The sequence below is a fragment of the Melospiza melodia genome, chromosome 4 (assembly GCF_035770615.1).
Source record: "Melospiza melodia melodia isolate bMelMel2 chromosome 4, bMelMel2.pri, whole genome shotgun sequence".
NCBI lineage: Eukaryota > Metazoa > Chordata > Aves > Passeriformes > Passerellidae > Melospiza > Melospiza melodia.
Genome location: NC_086197.1, coordinates 78,748,279 through 78,768,416, shown reverse-complemented (window position 1 = coordinate 78,768,416; position 20,138 = coordinate 78,748,279). Strand labels below are relative to the sequence as shown.

Genomic DNA, 20,138 nt, shown 5'->3' with positions numbered 1-20,138 from the left:
AGAAATCTGCTCATTTCCAATACCTAAGACTTCCTTAGAATATGAAGCCTTCATTGCCACTGCTCACCATTGCAAATACTGAGACAAGTTAGGTCAAGCTAGACTATGTCCTTAGATGCTAGCTAGACTATGTCCTTATAAAATAGATGCTGTTGAAAGACCCTCTTTCTGTTACAGGCCCTGTTCTCCACTCAATCCTATTAAAAAACAGGTAAATTACCTTTCAAGACTTCTGTGCAAAAAAATGATGTAAACCTTACTTAAAATACATCACTCTTCAAAATGCATTCTTAAAAAACACACATTTGACCATATGATAATGTTATTTGCCCACTGTCTGTGGGGCAGTGTTCTGATACAACCTTACAACCTTGTTTAACAAAGACCCCTGTTTAGCACTTCATGCTCACACACAAATCCACTTTGAACCAATTTCAAAAACATAACAAAATTTCAGCTGAAGTAGAGAGATTGCAGGATACTGACAAGTAGCTGCCTAAATACCACTTAATGCTATGGGATGGCTTTCAGAAGCATATGTATGTTTAAAAAAAAGCCAGCTTGAGAGATGGCCAATAGATACTTCTGCAATGTTAGGCTATTGATGCACACTTTTACTGAATTTCAGTAAATAATACCAATCAAATGACTGAGCAGTATATAAAAGAAAATTTAGTGCTGCTGTGGTGTCCCTCAAGAAGAAAAAAACTCAACACAATCCTATTGCAAATCATGCTCACTAAAGGAAAATTTCCTGGAAACCATTTTTCCTATATAAAGTTATAGAAACCAAAGTAAAACACTCCTACTTCAAACAGAAGTCTGCTAGCATGCTAAGACAACTACACATTACTTTCCATGTATATGCACCTACTGGCTCTTAAGACCCTGGCTTAACACAAAGGCTGTTTGTTGGATTTGCTTCACCCTCAGTTAAGCCATCAGTACCACTTGGGATATTATAATAAATTAATGTGGTCAGCAGCATGAGTTAAATAGTGTCCCCAACCCCATGCTTTGATTCAAAATCTAGAACAGATGAAGTTGCATTATACTAAAAAGAAGGGGGAGGAGGAGACGGATGTCTTGTTCAAATGTTCCCTGAAATGTTGAATTTTAAACACTGGATTTAAAAAAAAAATCCACACTTTCTTTCAGTGAAATAGTTCATCACATCTCTAAGCTCAGCAGCACAAGAAATACAGTCTATTAAGTTGAGGAAGGTTCCTTCAGGCTCTGCTTCTGGGAAAGCATTAATGGTAACTTCAGTGTGGTGGCAAGTCTGCACTGGCTGTCCTTCCCCAGAGTCTCACCCCCATGCTGCAGGCTTTCCTTATCTAGCTCACTTCTGCATCTAGCCTTATTACACTTCCTAAAGACCTCTCCTGAAAGAAACCAATTGCAAAGAAGATGCCTTCTATTGCCTTTCTGATTTAGAGAGCCTGGGAAGGAAAGAACGGAGATCTCACTGTCCATACAGGAGGCAGGCTCATGATCTGTTCATTCAGCATAGTTTAACAATCTACTGTTTCCAAATGAATACAGCAATTGTGTATGCTCAAAGCCTTTTGAGTGAAGTACCACATTAAACTCAATCATCGAGTCATTGGAGTTGTGGGAATTTCTCTGCCAAACACAGTAACTTCTGAGGTCACAACAACTTGACCAGAAGTGAGAGCTTCAGTCAAAAACAAATAAAAATCTGTATTCCCTCTCTCCATCCTTAACTTTTCATAAATTATTGCTCTGATTCAAAAATGTATAACATCAAGCTTCATAAGGACTTGGTAGGAAAACTTGGTTTGGGTTTTACAAAAATAATAAGCACCTACTTTGGCCCCTCACTCCCTTAATTAGATTCCTCTTCCTTCCTTCCCCTGCCCAACTTTCCTTTCCTCCTCCAACTGCATGCCATTATTACTGCCCTTCCACCACTCTGATACACATATGTGTGTATTCAGTTACTCATCTGTCCTCATCTCCTGACATCTAGATCTACTGTTCTCCTGCCTCATTGCTGCCTCCTTTAGACCTCCTCTCTTCTGTAAGTTTCTCTGGAAAGTTCTGCATCTGGATCTGCATCAGGGCTCTGGATACTCTGCATCTGAACACAGCAACTAGACTGTCTTCCTTTTTACTCCTTTACAATAGCTTTTTTATGTTTCCAAGGTGTTTTTCTCCACTGTTCATAATAAACGGGTGCAAAATAGTTACAAATCTCTTTGCTAATGGCCTACCAACCAGAATTTTGGAAGTACTGTGACACCTCTGGCATCAATAATTCAAAATATTATTAAAATTTCTTTGAGCTAAAAATTTTTTTATTCCCAATATTCACTGAAACATATCCAGTCCCTTTGAAAAATCTTTAGAACTGAAACAGTGTTTAAAAACTGCTTTTTAGGAGTGACACTCCAACTATTTCATAATTCCTTTGGTTTTTTGTAGTGTAAGTTATGGAGCTGAGTAAGATTTCTTCAGGGACAATATGGATTAATAATAGATGTGGAGGAAAAGCACAACTGATGACTGCACTCACAACCTCCTAAGTCTCACTGGATGTGAAAGTGTTTCTAACCAGCATATTCTGGAATGCTGACATGGCCACATATACTACAGACTCATTTAAAAAGAAGTTTTTAAAGCTTTTATACTACTGCTACAAAAATATCTGTTACATTTTAAGCATTCCCTACACTCAGCTCTAAAAGCTCACAAGATATGACCCACAGCACAAGTGGAGTTTTCAGCTGGAACAATTAATAAAAGAGTTCTTAACTGTGGTGGGTGAATTTTTGAGGGGTGGCAGACTGGGAGGTTTCATAGCTTGTGTTAGGAATGCCTAGTACTTTGGAGACCAACAGGAGCAGCACCAACCTTCACAGGCAGATGTGCTAGCCAGGGTAAAGTAATACTGAACTTCATTTAGCTTTCTGGTATATATACTGAAACCTGCAGTGAAGCAGCATGCTACATTTCAAATAAGCACGAGCCCAAATATGCTCCTGTGCAGGATGGGGGGCAAGCCCATCAGGTTTCTTCATTTTATCCTGCTTGAAGCCCTTCCAGGCTTTCTGTTCTGTCAACAGATACAATATTCTAGAACAAAGTACTAGATCAGGGCAAACTTTGCATTACAACCAAGTATGGTGCTCCGGAAATATTCACTTCTTGTCTTTTAAGAAGAATCAAGAAGAATGCAGCTTTTGGGAAGGATAAAAATGAAAAATATTTTGTCTTTCCTATAGTTTAAACTCAGCTTGACAGACAAAATTTTTGCTTCTCTTCCTTCTGAGGACATTATCTCTTCCTTTTCTCTGGCCACCTTCATTCATTTAATTTCATTAGTCTCCTGACTGACAACAGATCAAAACACTCAAGGAGGAAGACAAGGCAGATGAAGTAAAAATACAGGGTGTGTATTTTCAGGTTTAAAAAACCAAACAAGGCTAGCAATTAAAGAATAAAATCCAAGGTACTACATAAGGAATAGCACTAAGCAGGTGAGTTAATTTAGGTGATTTATTACTCACAGTACAAAAGAAATATAGTTTGTCTCTTTCTCCATAAGACCATTTAAAAAACTGCCTGGAAGTTATATTAGTGCACTATACACGATACGTGCCTGAATACAAACACACACCTTCAAGTAAATTCAAACCCAGCAACTCTTCAGCAGTTACCAGTGGCGTATGAGGTTAACATGGTACAAATTAAAGCAAGGCCAAGTAGTTCAGCAATGTCACAAATAGTTTTCAATAGCTTTGTATCTTTTCTATCTTCCTGGAAGCTGTGTCAATAGCCTCTACAGAAATTCAGTGAATCAGAAGAGGCAACTGCTCAGAAAAATGCCTCTTTGCCCAAAAATTATACAAAGAAGCTGAAGAAGTTAGGTTCAAATTAAACTGTGTATACCATTTTGAAAGAATGTCTATGTAATCCTCAGTCACTGAAATTAATAAGATACTCTTCTGGCTTAGTATGATTAGGTTTATTTATCAAGCATATCCATATATATATATACATATATTCCTGATTTAAATGCAATTACAGTCCTTTAAACAAGTAATTGGGCTAATTATATCAGGTTTTTGTAATGAAGTAGTCATAAGGGGTTAACAAGACATGTAGTAATAACACAGTTATTTTTAAGCTATCAATAAATCATTTTTCTTTTAAATAGTCAACTCTTCTTTGTGTTAATCTAAATATTTCAATTGACTGTTGCCAGACTTTCTGATTGTCCATCTTCTAAAAAATTGGGATGATAGAACAAATGAAGTATATATTAATACTTCCTGAGAGGTAACAGCTTGATAAGAATACTACTTATAATTTATCGTTCTGTCATGTAGCCCCATAGGGTACCTTACTGAAAAACTGAAGAAGCTGTCAGAAAGCTTGTATATGTGTGCATGCAGATGTGTTTACACAAATATACAACACGCCTGCCAGAGAACTGTAAAGCAAAATAAATTTCAAAACCAGAAAATCCCTTTTAAAAACAAATATTCCCTTATGGGCATATTCCAATACACCAGACATTAATCACTGCACGATAAAACCCGGGCGTTGGTCAGACTGAGTAACAGAAAAGTTAGAGCTGCAGACATTTGCAGAATGGGACAAGTTACTCAGAGCATATATCCAAGTTCTTACATTCAAAAGGACATTACAGTGCCAGATGTACAGTGTTGACTTTATTTAACCTTAGCTCTTAGGTGACTTGTGAAATTCCATGTGACAATAAGGACTATCCTGTATTTCTCTGCTTTGAAAGAATGCAAGTTATACAATGTGACAACACTATTTAATGATCTATATTCTAATCAGATATGCCTTTAAGGATAACAAAATTTCTACTGCATAAAAAATATTGTGTGATGGCAACTAACACAATTGTGTTGGATATTAAAATCAGACATTAGAATTTAAAGTTAAATCTAAGACATTAATAATTTTCTCCTCAATCACTTTTTAATTTGACATCATGATATTCAGTTATTAAATGGAAATAAAACCCCAACAACTGTGTTTGTTACAGGATAATTTTAGAAGAGTAAAGGAAATGTTTGCCATAATTAATTGTATAGGGGAATGAACAGGATAGGCACTGCCTCTGAAACAAAAGTTTGGCTTTTTTTCCTTTGGAGATTGGATTTCTTAAATTCAGAGGCCTGCACTTTGTTTCAGTCACATGAACAGATGAATGACAGATAGACTCTATCTATCTAGGATTCTTAAGATACAGTCTTTTCAAAGTGCACTAAGGAGAATGATAAAAGGATATTTCAAGTAACAGAAAAGGATACAGAGGAAGTATGAAGTTGTGATTTTGGAAAGAAATGTTAGAGGACTAAAAGTGCAACAGAAAAGTAACAGTAGATTCTTGAAAACAGACATGAAAATAAACAATAGCTAGGGGGACCAGCCCATGGAAGGGTCTGACTGAAGCTGTTGTTGATATTACTACACAGATCCACTAAGTTTGACTAAAGTAGTTGAAGCCAAAAGGAGTCACTCCACTGATGTCAGGCTTCATTCAGGGCACTACATGTGGTCCTTCTGATCCCTCATCCTTTCATCTCGGCTGAGAATCTTCCCCACTTCGCTGAACAGTACCATCTCCTATTTCTCTATGAATCTGTGTCTGTCCCCTCCCTCTAGAGTTGTTTTTTCTTAACCAGTCACATCTGTGCCTGCCTCAAACCAATAAAATTTCTAGCTCTTGTTAAGGGCAGTAGCAAAGTCCATTGAGTATATTAGTACTAATGGGAAGGCAGTGGATTGAGAAGCTCAGGAACTCTGGAACCTTAAGTGTAAATTCAAGAAGTGAGAGCATAGAGACACAGCTAAAACATGAGAGAAATTATTTATTTTTGCTTATTTAAGTTATTCAGGAGTATGAAGCTTTTTCGTGTGCATTATCTACATCCCAAATATAGCATAAGGCATACTGAACACTGAAGCACAGGTCACTGTTTTATTATCTAGTGTTTAGACCTCACAGCTAGTCAGGATATCAGCTAACAGAACATTTCAAAAGCAAAGTCTACCCTCGCGGAGCCTGCCATTACTGGATTTAAATATTTACTATGACTTGAATTAGTAGTTCTTTAATGGGTTTTTTTCTGATGTACGTGTGACAATGTTGACAGGAATTTCTATCAGTTCAGGATACTAAGTACAGAGACTAAAACATTATCAGATCATGTTGACCAAATGTCGAAAGCAAGAACTCTCCCATTCCTTCCCTTTCCTTCAAACACTTAATATTTTCCTTTGGGAAAGAAGCATGTCTTTTATCTCAATAAGTTCTGTTTGCTTCTGGAGCATGAGTCACACTCTTCAATTATTTTCAGTTGATTGTATAATTTTTACTGAGGTTTGGTTGGTCTTTATTCAGTTTGGTTTTTTAGTAAGAATATCAGCTTACCTTCTGGTGAGGTACCTGGCTTTTGAGAAAACACAGAGCTTATTTTACTCTTCTTACTGCTGTTGCTGTTGACAGACAAGGTGGACTGAATTTTTCTGTGCATTTTTTCTGAAACAGGAGACGAAAGCTTTCTGTTGTCTGCAGGCATATGCTTGACCCCGTTGTGAATTCCACTTCCATTACTCAGACCCACATGGCCATTTTGGATTTTGCCACTTTCTTCCTCACTCCTTTCCAGTGCTGAAGCATTTGGCTGAGGCAAACGTTGAGGTTGTGCTTAAAGAACAAGAAAGAAAGGGTTCATTTAAATTGCAAATTGATAACTGACCACTTTAGGCTAGACTGGAAATGCAACTTACGTTGCTCTTATTGATCTAAAAACAGACTGACGAGTTAACATTCCCCATCAAGACAATAAAGCAAAAAATATCTCTAGATTAAAAATAATTATTAGTTATTCAAAAAGCATGTCACATCTTCATGAGACCTTGATTATCCATTTGACAATCCAAGGAAAGGCTTGCAAAGCTCTATGAACTACACAGAGAGAATAATGCAAGTAACTTGAAGAAAGGGAAAAAGTCAAGACTGGGAAGGAATGTAGCAAAACTGATATAAATTTGTATTGATGTAATCAAATTAATAGCGTGTGAAATACACCCAAATGAGAGAAAAAGTGTAAGAGTAAAGATTCAGACCCCAGTAATGGGCTAAGATGCAGGCTGCCAGCATTCAGAAAACAACCTGAGTGACGTGGTAGGGGTCCCCTGACACTCAGCCACCCAGCATATTATAGAAGAACAGGAATATCCAGGTAACTAACAAGTTTGAGCTTAAATCATAGAGCTCATGGATTACAGAGAGGTACAAAACCAACCAAGATCTGGTTCTATGGAAGAAGTAACCAGAAAGAACATGCATTCAAACACCACAGAGCTGTGGCAAGCCAGAGTCCCCCCGCCTCTGCATTTTTCAGCTCAGAATCACAAGTTAAGAAATGGCTGTAATGGGCCAGTTCGGAATTTAATGAAAACATTTAAATGGTCAATGGAATAAAAAGAAAAACCCTGCCAAGGCAAGAATCTGCAGTGACCTGGCTAAGTCTCCAAGAGTACACGCTATAAACTTATCCTAATGAGTAAGTATGAAACTCAGCCATTTTGTGTTGAGCTAATGTATCATAAAGGAGAATATTTGTAACATGGAAAGGGATTTCTTATGTATTCTTTAGTCTGTAACTAAAGAAAATATGCATAACTTTTTAATGTAAAGCTTAGTAATAAAGTGGTTTCAATGTAACAATTCTTATTTAGAAAAAATCATACAGGTTTCATGGGGGAAAACTAATTAAACTGTAAACACAGTAACACAACAAGATTTCACAATCAAAAAGTATCAGCCCAATCATCTCTCCTAATCAAAACACTGCATCATGCTTGGAAATAAAGAGGTTTCCAGACAGTCCAATCTTCACCTATTTAAAAATGTTATGTCAAAGAAGTCCAGATTCTATTAGATACCCAAGGGACGAAGAATTAGTGCCAGCAGTAAGGAAAAACAGTGCTGCAGTTCATTCTCTTTTCAGATGATTCATATCCGTTTCTGATGATTTCACAGTATCAAGGTAAAAATATATATAGATAATTATAGGTAGCTTGGTCTTAAAGAAACTACTCCACCGATCACTTCAGGTACAAGTTAACAAATTTTCCAATAAATACTACTGGGACAAACAGACCAAGATGGTCTCTAAAAGGACTCAGTTCTACATTTGCCTAACAAACCCCCAATGCTTTCCTTTTATCCAGAAGACTAACACTGCTCTCATATTGCTTTCTCCACAATCATCAACTTTTCCAGATTAAACTTCACACAAATCTTAAACTTTATGTTCTGGTCACGCTCACAGGTAACAGAGGATTCTTTTTCATAATAGTTTAAATATGAACTGGTTCATGCTTTTCTTGCCACTTGATATTTTAGTCAATGCCACTAACGTTTTCAGAAGATAGCCTTGACTGCCCACATTTATCTAGGTCAGAGTAACCCTTCTTGAACCTACTTGACCAAAGTGAGAATTTTCTGTTGCAGGAAAGAAAGAGAGGGCTGGGGGAAACAGTCATGTTTTAGACTCCCCGAAGATTTTACAGGGAATAAAGATCAAAGATCATTCCTTTCCATTACCAGTAGTAACTGCTCAGAAACCTCCAAGCCAACAAAACAGGAGCACACTATCTGAGACCTGAAGAAGTAACTGGTACCCAAAGGCTTTTTTATTGACAACTCTGAAACTGCTTCTTCAATTTTGCATTAGTGTTTGTAAAATCTATGAACAGAAGCATAAGAAAGGCACTTTCTTCCCTTTGGAATTCAATTTGGGCTACCGATGCCTTGAGAGGCTACCTAGAACAGAGACTAGACAGTGTTAAAGGAGTAAAGTAGGTGTTTATTAAAAGGCCTTCAAAGGATACACTTTGGGCAGTACCAGAGCCTGGCTGAGACTACACCCAAGGTGGACCCTGGGTCACAGTTTTTCACACTTTTAGAGGTTTTGCTCCATTTACATATTGGGGTTAATTGTCCAATTACAGCTTCACGTTATGCAGTTCCATCCTCCCAGATTGCTCCTCAATTCCCTGTTGTTTACACTTTTTGGGCCTGAAGCTGCAATGGCTCTTTGGTTCTCAGGCTGGAAAAGGATTGTTTTGTCTGACTAGACTGTGAAGAGAACTTGCTGACACTTTATATGAGGTTCACAGTTATACACTAATGCAGTACAGAATCTGAAAAAAATTAAAGCTAAAACTTAATGCATCACTATATATTTGGTTAACATTTCCAAACTCTCATAAACACCCCAAACCAAATTTTTGTGGAATTTTCTCCTATTTGAATAAATATTATTAAAAGTATACTACCAGGAACCCTTTGTGTAGATTCTCTTTCCATATATGTGCAAAATAGTCATAAATCTTTGCCAATACCAGAAATGAAAATTTACTCTCTAAAATTCAGTGTTTACATCTACAGCACCCCATAGTTTTATCTTCATTATCCAACTTAAATGCAAATTTTGTAATTAAGGAACAGTGTTTTTCACATTTCATGTAATGTTTCCTCACCCTGCATTGCTTATGATTCCCTGCTGTGGAGTAGTGCAGCTGTACCAATGAACTAGAATTGCTGGAGAGCAGTTAACCTTCCTCAATAAACACAAGCAATAGACTTTTCTAAAAATTCTCTATGTCTGAATGTCAGTTTATAAAACTGACATCTATGACCTTTATCTAAGCCACTTAAATTGGTGGTGGCAGCTTACAAATTGTCTATATATTTGGGGGGCTTTGCTACAATATGGGAACTTGACAAAATATCCAAAATTCATTCTTTAAAATTAGGTGTGTTTCTGTCAAACTGTGGATAAATGGAAAGACTTGGAAATCTGAACAGTTACAGGTTTTTGATTTGATTATTATTTTTACTAATGGTTTAGGGACTTTTCTATGGGTTTTTTATTATTTTAATTTTTTATTAAGTAATCCTGTTCCCAAAGTACCCTTACTTGCATCTTTTAGCATTAACATACAACTTTTTAGCTGACTGGCTTTACAGTATTCACGTGTGATACGCAGGTCAAATCAAAATGGAATAAAACCCCAAATGGATTAGTTATCTCAATTTAAATTTATTTTAACTTTATTGATAATTTTGCACTAGGGAGACTTGAATCTTATGGTTAAAACACACTTGAAACCAATTAGGAACCATATGACCGCCTTCTAGCATAAAGAACAAAAGCAATTGACAGTTCCAAGATTAAACCACAACTACTCAGTTTAGAACAGAAATATTTTTACCTTATTTTTTAAAGGTTGTGTATATCTTAAAAAAAAAAAAAAAAAAAAAGGTGTAATATGGAGAACGACACAATGCTTCTTAAAACACAGTGATACCCAGGGACTCTCACTCTCTCTTTAATGATCCACTGCTCTCATTCAGCTGTCTTTCTTTTTTCAAATCTTTACATATGTGACAGCTCTCAAAAGTAGACCATAGACCATCTGGCATTTTCCGAGGTGTAACTTGTGCAAATTCAGCTCTACTGGGAACACAATGCTATCTTCTGCCTGCGTTATAAAAGATACAATAGAATGTAGAACTTATGAGTTGTTTTGAATTATTCATTTTTTGCCTGTATATTCAAGAAATTTTACAAACTCTGCATTTTGTACTACATAATCACATGCGTTAAAGGTACAAAGAAACTTTTTGACACCTCTTTTCTACAGAAAGATGGCATTTTGTTTGATATGTGAACATTCAGCGCCTGTTATATCATTCTAAACAGGCCGTGTGCTGCTACAAAAGATCCCATTTTACACTCTATGTATGAGCAAAAATGTTATTCTTGATATTCACTAACTAATGCAACACACATCAAAATTTCAAATGTGTGTTGGATGAACATTCAGCACCATCAAATCAGGATGGTACTGGTCACTTACTATATGTTAAAGATTTAAGAAAAAAATCATTCCTCAGACAACACAGAAAAATTGTCATTTCAAACATCTACAATGAGTAGTTTCAAAATGTCCTAAGAAATACCATGCTTTTCAGGTTAATATGTTTTTAATCTTTAGCAAAACCAGTAGATTTAAGTCAATATTTTATACAGTGCTAACACTAGTGGATTTTCAATAAGAATGATAAATATTAGATTAATGATTCAATAGACTGAATCTTTTTTGATAGAAAACTAGCAGATAATACAGGTAGTAATAACTGCACATGAATCTGCTGCCTTGGAAAAGCAATAAAAAGGCCATATATTGCTGTAGCATATAATCTATTAGTGTGTTTCACACCTCCTTTTCGTTGGTTTCCTTGCAAAGTGGGCCTTAATACAGTGACTTCTGCTGTTATTTAAGTGACTTTGCACAATAATTTAATTGTAAGGTTATTATCTGGTGAATTCAAGTAGTGAACATTTATTATGGTTTTTGATGGTTTTGAAGTAACTATGCACATTTTCCTTCAGACTGTAAAACTCTTAGCACAATTTAAATGAATATTCACAAAGATAGGCACCTTGACTGCACACTGATTTACACCTTACAAAGTCCCAGCTGTTCTTAAAAGAAAAATTCTGATGCATGCATTTAAGAGGAAAATGTATGTCAACAGAAGGAAACTCTCAACCAAAAGAGGACCAAAAGAAGACAGTCTAAGCTATCATTAGGGATTTTATACAAAACACAAAAACAAACATACACTGAATGCAGACTCCTCTGAGTCAAAGTGAATCAAAACAAAACATCAGGCGGGAGAGAAGAACTGAGACAGTTAATTAGTAGCCTAATCACATCAAAAGCCATTCCAAAGCAGCTGATACAGACATCTGTGGAGTTTTGCTAGTCTGGCCAATGAAAGTGATGGAAAAAAAACTTTCCAGTTTACAGCCTGAGTTATCTGACTACATACCCAGAGAGGGAAGAACAATTTTTTTCCTTATGTATAACACAACAGTTTATGATGACAAATCAGGCCGCAGTAACAGTATTTTTGCAGGTGGATGTGGGAAGAATAAAATGCACAACTCCTGGTTGTAAAACTGTAATTGTATTTTCAAACATTGAGAAAAAACATCATATTGTTTCACTGTATTCTTAACCTTTCTCTCTTCCCCAAAAGGTTGCAACTACAATAGGAAGATGAGTTTTTTTGGAAATACAGAGGTCCTGATTGGTTCCACTAACACTGAAAGTCAAGATCTACACATTAACTTGAGCTGGAGGAACTGTTTGATCTCAGTGGACATTGCTCCTACTCCCTTTGCATGGATCACATGGAACAGACCATATGTAAGGGAGGTAAGAATCAGGCCTCTGGTTTTTATCAGTGCTTCTTTGCATCACTGATTTAAGCATAAGGGGGAAAATAAAGCAGATGACAGTCAAGAATTGCACAGTAAAACCAGGGGCTGCCTGAATTCTAGAGTAAAATTAAGGTGATTCTAAATTACTTCTGGAGAAAGTGGAGAAAACATAAATTCTTTAGATATAAAAGGCAACATTTCCCACAGACTAGCAAAAAAATCTTAACTTTTCAAGAAAATTATATATTGTATGTGTTATAGGCTCAATAAGCATAAAATGTTACTGAAACTGGGAGAACTCAAGTATCTCAATCCTTCTCCATCCCCACTTTCTAACTAAATCCTGACTAGTCTCTAATATGGTCTTCAAACTACATCAATAGCTTTCTCTGTCTAGCTATCCAGAATATTAACACTCAGATTACAAGACGTACCTCTGAGTCAACCTGTGAAGTGGCTTTTGTCAGCAATTATTTTTGAATATTTTCTGGGACATAAATAGCATATACTGCAGCTACCATATCACAGAAGGCATACATTAACTAAATAACAAGGTACCATCAAGGCACCATCTATCTTTTAAAATCATTTTTTTACACTGAATTTTTTATGCCATGCTGACTTTACAAGGAAAACAAAGTATCAACTAACAGCATCAACCACCTTTTTAGAATTCCTTCTTGTAAGACGTGAGGACATCTTCAAAATGAATACAATATATTATTATAAAACAGGATGTCCTTTGTAATGAAAATACTGTAGTAAAATTGCTGGTACGAGTTTTACAGGACCCACACTGAGAGCACTTTGTTAGAATACATCTGAGAGCACATCCAGGGAACACCTGATATAACAGAAACAAGGCTGGCAGGGGACAAAGGGAAAAGACATTTTATCCTGTCAGCTTTCACTTGGTGAAAGGTGGACAAGAATGGCAAACGTGTGCATGTGTGTCTATGGGTTGAGAAGCAACACAAGTGCACAAGACAGTGCCCAAAGTACTCTTATATCTGTGCAAAGACACCTGCAGTGCCTTCCTCTGGAAGCACTGCAGGACTTTGCACACTGTTTGAAGGGTTGCAGGAATTGTATAAAGATGTCTTTGACATACCCAGAGAGATGCGGTTAGCACAGGGAAGCATGAAAAGGGCTCGTAGCCAGGGTTTACAAAGTTGAAAAGCAGTCCAACTGGCAATATGGGGTGACTTTCTCTATTTACAAATCCTACATCCTTCCTGATGTGATTCTGCAAAATGAACAAATGCCCACTGATTTTCTTTAATGACTTCAACAGCAAATTTTAAATATTTGCTAAACTGAGTAAAACCCCTAACATTTTTAGTTACCTATCTTGTAACAATTATCTGAGAATCAAAACACCCTTTGGCTTCTAATTACCATTAGATTGTCAGTAAATTATTCTTCTTTATCAAACACATCTTGCCATCATTAGCAATGTTTTTTCTGAGACTGGAAATATTGTCATCTATGATAAACTTTGCAGATGATCTGGAAATTTTTGGTAGATCGCAATATAATTAGAAATAAAGAGAATTCATATACTGCACTGATTGTTAAACTACACCTACATAAAGTTGAATACAGTTCTTACTGTAGCATAGTTTGTTGTTTCTTGAGAACAAACAACAGGAACTCACCACAAAATACCAAGAGCCAAACACAAACCAGGGCATTATAGGTAACAGACACCCATACACCTGGGGAATAAATCCCTACATAATGTTTCATTCAAGAGTGGGAAATTTTACCACAAACTTTCCACTTGCAACATTTATGTATCCATTTTTCTTCTCAAGCATTCTGCTAGGACTGGAAAAGAATTGTACTGTATTTGCTCTTATGTTTCATAGCGTTACAAATAAGTACTGCAGTGGTAATAGTTGCACAGACATGTGGAATAGCAGGTTTACTCCTGGTCACCAATCCAACACTCCTAGGGCATATTTATGGAGTTTAATAGATTCATTAGTTACTACTGCAGCTAGTTTCTTGTTCGGTTGTTTGTTGTTGCAGCTAGTTTGTGGGTTAGTTTGGGGGTTTTTTATAATTTAGGATTTTTTTCTTATTTAAGGTGAGATCTTTAGTTATTTCATCCTGTGTTTTCCACAGAGGTAATTTATTAAGAGGCATCTTCATCTACTTGGGGGTTTTTTTGTTTGATTGGTTGTTGTTACATTTTCCTTCATAAAACCAAGTGGCTTGTAAAACACTGGATCTCAGAAGTGAATAATCAGTGCACTAAGAATCAGAGAATTAGCTTTTTGCTAATTCTTAATGTAATAAAATAGATCTATTTCTTCAACACAAATAATCAGCAATTTCCTAAATGTGAAGACGGGCCCTGAAATGACAAAGGGCACTAGGAGTGCAATACAATCCATCTCACTGAGGAACAGAATGCTTTGTTTCTGGAGCTCTAACTTTAAAAGAAAGTTTATCAACCACTAAAGGTAATCCAAGCTGGTGGCATGCCATTACAGCAGTTATGCTATTTGTATCTGCTACAACATAGCAATAGTACCACTGCATAAAGACACACTGATGTCCCATGGAATTTGACACATTAAGTCTCAAATGTTTGAAATAGTTTTGATGCCCCTCATCATTGTGTTACTTGCTCCCAAATAAAGTAAAAAACATCAAAGAGAAGCTACAAACAACAGGATATGGCTTGCTGGGTTTTGCCTCATAAGCGGCACAGCAGGATGCACCAGTCAGGAGAGATAACCTCAGTGTTGTTAACAGCCACAACCTGAGCAAGTGCACAAACAGGTCCTCTTGCCTCCAGCACCTCCTGCTCCCTTCCTCAAAACCCCTGCAACCACTGACAAACTAGACTCTGTTTTACCACAGGAAAAAATGTGGGATGGTGAGGCAGCAGCTTCTCAGACAAGCCCATACAGCATTCACCTCTGAGTATGAAGATATTCTGAGGTCAGGTTTATTTTCCACTGACCGTATATATCAAGTGTGCACATGTCAAGTTTACAGTGGTCAGCTAAACTCATACAAAAAATGCATATAAACTGGCTGTACTTGGTTTTAAAAAGAACCCAAAAGGAAATGCTTGGAATGAGCAATTCCCTTAATGTTCACTGCTCCTTTGATTTCTAATCCTCAGCTCACGTAAGTGACAGAATTTCAGAAGATTCTAGAAAGTGTTCCACCTCAGGTGTGATCACTTGCTCTCAGCGCACCATCTTTTGTAATCTTATAATTTTAGTACCCAGTGCTACTATTAACAAAACTAATTGCAGAAATCAAAAAGGAGTGAAAACATAGTAACAGCAACAGAGAGGATTATATGAAAAGATGGCAGGAAAACACAGAACATGAGTACAAATATAGTAATATATAAATTGATAACTGAGTTTTTGATTCCATTGCTCCATTTATTTTCGCTATGCTATTCTTTCTTGCAATACATAGCTGATGTTAAGTTTGGCATTGGCTGATACAAAGTACCAGAAAACCAAAGAAAGAAAGAAAGAAAGAAAGAAAAATAGCACAGCTGCAAGAAAAATGTAACAAGGGACGAAAATGGACAACAATGCCAAATAACAGCCAAAACTTGGGATTTTATTATTAAATTATTTTATTATTAAAACAATAGTAGAGCAAAAACATCAAAAGAAAAAAGAGCCTATAGGAACTACCCAGAAGAAGAGAACTCTGGAAGGGAAGGAGACAAAGAGAAATAATACATAGTGAGCTGAGCCACTTTACTTCTGTGAGAGCAGAAAAGAGCATGGAAGAAGAAACAAAAAAAATTCACAAGTAAAATCCCAGCAAATCTGAAGCATTTGCTACAGATTTTACAAATAATAAAAGAATTAAATGATAACTCATTAGTTGATAAGCAGTGAAATATAACAAAGATGAACATTTCATACTTATACAGAGATCAGGTGCTGAAGCAATAGCTCCCTTCTGCTCAAGGTCAGAGAGGATCCTGGAGCCCAGGCCAAAAATCAGCCACACTCAGCACTAGCAGCACAATGGAAAATGGAAATTCTGTGTCAGAAAGCAGGGTGAGGACTTGAGGTCCACAACAATAACTCTTCATGACCCATCTTTTCATAACTGCAGACTTAATATTTAACAGAGTGATTGCCAGTAGGAGAAAAAAGATGTGGAAAAATGGTTGAGACAGCAGCAAACGTCCGTCTGTTTCCTGATCCTGAAAAAGCAAAGTGTGAGGAGAAAGAGAAGCAGCATCTATCTGCACAGACAACACACTGAGGAGCTTTAGTCTCATTTATGGATGTTCTTCAGCTGCAAGAATTCCCTTATGGCAAGCAGGGTCCATCAGATGGGTACAGGATACCCCTCAGCAAACCACCAGGTTTCTAAGTCCATGGGCTGGATGAGTGGGGCTTCCCCATCCCAAAGCACTCCAGGGACCCCAGGTCACCAAAGGATTTTGAATCACACACAAAGTCCAGGCACAGCTCCTGTCACCAAGGCTGTCTCAAGGGCGGCTGTATGCCACTAATGCACCGGCTTGGCATCAGGATGACCCAGAAATGAGAGTTCTTTTTCCACCTTTGAACTAACTCTTTGGTGTACCTTGAAGTCACAAGGCACCAGCTAACCCAAAATATTTTTGTGAAAGCTCTACATGTAAGATTCTTGAGAATATACTTTGAAAAGTGCTCTTTTTAGAGTCCCTGAAAAACCTATATTCTCTTTTTTTCTTCCCTAGATTCAAATCTACAAGCAACCATGGACTAAAAGGCTGAATCTCTGTATAAGAGCTGTGTTTTCCCTTCCCCACCCCACCCGACAGGCAGTTTAACTTTGACTCCAAAACAGTTGTTTCATATGCCAAGGGAAAAGGCAAAGGAGTCTTTCTGAACATAAACCTTTTTCCACTGAGAGCTTTGTGTGTCAAAGTCAACACTGAATGCACTGAATATCAATCATCGTCACCAATACTAAGGAAAAAAGGCAAATATTTTTTACTTTACTGCTTATTTATCACATTCTACCTTTACTGCTTATTTATCACATTCTACCAAAATGATCTAGCAAGACCTCTTTCTTACTTGGCTGGAAAACCCCACACATCCTGGCCAAGTTGTCATAATGACCTCGATTACATGAATTCAATATAGCAATAAAAACAAAAACCAAATGACCTTTTGCCAGCTGCTCACGGGTCCATCCCTTAGAGCAGAGCAAAAGTCAGACTGCTGACCGTGCCTGCTGTAAACCAAACTTCCTGTAAAAACGATGCACTTGGTTTCCTGAAAGGAAGCAAAACATAAGCTGCTCAAATAATACATAAGAAAGCTCTGATATCTCAGCCACACAGTTACAAATCTGTCCTGTTAGAAAAATACAGTGCCACATCAGTGACCAACAGCAACAAGTGCAAAAATTCAGAGAAACAAATGCATTACCTCAATAGGACAGCATCAGATTAGTTGAAAAAATTGAAAAATTGTTTTAATGGGATGTAATTACCTGTAAAACATTTTTCTTTCATTCCACCACTGAGCTAAAATTCTGATTCTCCACTCTGTTCATGAAACAAGATATAATTCCCTATGAAATTGTTGCACCCAAACGATATTAACAGCAAAACACTAGTTTTTATCTCTAACATGCAGATAGGGATTATTCTCATTCCAGCATGTTTAAAAGCATTCAACAGTACCTATGGAATTATTTTCATTCTCTATTAAAAACAGTTCTTTCAACTTACAAAACTATGCAATTTGACCCACTGAAGTTTATTTGGTTCATCTTTGGGTTTAAAATATTTTTAAGTAGCATTTAAATTTGAATTAGCTCCATGCTTGGAATCGGTGCTTTTTGCAACACAGTTGTTTTGTTTGGTTTTAAAACCTTTTGTTTTGTCTTAGAAGACATACTTCTCTTTATTCACACAAAAAAAAAAATCCTTCTGCACTAATCACAATTACTTTTTTTTAATGGAGTGCAGATACAGAAATGAAATCCATGCTGGGTCAGTATTATTTGCAATACTGAAAAATGTCCATTTATGCATTTTAAAAATATTGTATTACAAGTTTTTACAGTAAGCTGAAGGATTTCAAGAAAAGAAACATGATTTTAAGTGAAAGCATTAGAATTTAGCTAGTTTTTTTGTCCTTTACAGTTTAAGAGCTTTGAAAAAGTCACAGCTGAGACAGCAAGCTTGTCTTACCCACAAAGATCCAACGCACAGCACAGCAACCACATCAAACACAACCCACCTTCCCTTGCTGCTGACACAAGCCTTCAGCCACAAAAGCATTCCCAGCAGCATCAGCAGCAGCACCTGCTCAGGCTGGTGAGAGGTGAGCCAAAGTGCCCCTGTACTGTGCAGCTCTTCCCTGCCTGGCAAACACGGCAGCCTCACTTGCACTTCTTGGCCCCAAACAAAAACACTTAGGGAACCACTCCAACAACTGCTACGGGGGCAGAACTACACTGTTCTTAACACCACCACAGCCACTCTTCTGGAGAGTCCTGGCAATCTGCCATTCTATCTGCCATTTGGAATTCATTCCAGCACCCTTTTCTTTCATGTCCTTGAGTATAACTGGCTACATTTTACTGTGCCATAACATTTTCTGAGGCTGCTAGAACTAACAAATCATTATGGAATATTTCCCTACTACCTTTTATTTAATTAGCATTATGATGATTCAGCCAAAATTCCCTGTTTCTCTACAGTGCAGTACAAAGAGAGAAGCCAACCTACTCAAAAATTACCAATGTTTTATTTTTAAATACATGCTTTTTATTGGCTTCCCCAGTTTTCAGTCTTTAACTTTCTGCTTTTGTCAGTAACTACAAACTAAGACCAGGTTAATTTTTTTTTTATTTTATGAAAAATTAAATCTCATATTATCACATGGCTCTAGAAGCTGAGTTTCTTAGTGTGTTGTAAAATTTAACAGCTGGGGGCTTTGCATGAATTGCAGAGTATCTTTACAAAATTCACTGTTAGCTCTCCAATAGTCAGATTACTCATGCTAATACAAAAAAGGTCATTGCTGCTTAAAAACCAGCTTAAATGTTGATGTTAACACATAGATGCTGAAACAGGCTTTTGTACTGAAGCACTTTAAAATACTTTCAGTCAACCTATAAGCACAACCTCACTGTCATTGCTTACAGCTTTGCCATTGTATTTGAGAAAGAAGTGGGGAAACAAAGGACTGTTCAAGCAACCAAATAGACAAACAAACAAAAATAGGAAAAAGGGGTACTAGAGAAAATTATGCAAACAGAAAAGAGAAAAATGGCTTGGCATCAGAATTATTAGAGGGATGGGCCAGTCCTTTCTTTATTCTTTTACTTTATAAAGGCAAATAAGGGAAAGAGGATACAGAATAATTTATTAAAAATGGGAAGAAACCTTCAGCATTCCTCCAACTTTGATTCCACCATATCACTGATACGCACCCTTTACTTTCTTCCAAAATTACCTGAAATTCTAAGGAGTTTTTTAAAAAATCAGTAGTTTGAAGTGCCATTCCATTATAGCCATCATGAAATGCACTTCTATCCCCAAGTTTTGAAAGTAAAATATATTTTCTATGGAAACCTTCCCTGTGCTTTCAAGCAAGTCTTCTCTCCTTTTACATAAGGACCTGCTCCAAAAAAATTCAACAAAATATAAATAATGAGACCTGAACTTCTTGCCCTATTCCAGCTATCACAGCAGAATTCCTGGTGTGGATGCTGATTTAATAACAAACAAAAGCTTTTGCCAAGTTATTTTCTCTTGTTCAAGGAGGGAGCATAGCCCAGCAAATGGGATCTCTCTGTTCTTCTGAAAATGCT

General features: G+C 36.8%; 1 protein-coding gene across 3 annotated transcripts in view; it reads right to left on the bottom strand.

Moving 5' to 3' along the window:
- The window catches only part of MDFIC (MyoD family inhibitor domain containing), a 52,194-nt gene that overhangs the window by 9,449 nt on the left and 22,607 nt on the right, over positions 1-20,138 (bottom strand). For all 3 annotated transcript variants that reach the window (XM_063155301.1, XM_063155300.1, XM_063155299.1), the window contains exon 4: positions 6,437-6,712. In XM_063155301.1, the coding sequence (XP_063011371.1) occupies positions 6,437-6,712 (276 nt within the window). The remainder of the gene's footprint in view (positions 1-6,436; positions 6,713-20,138) is intronic.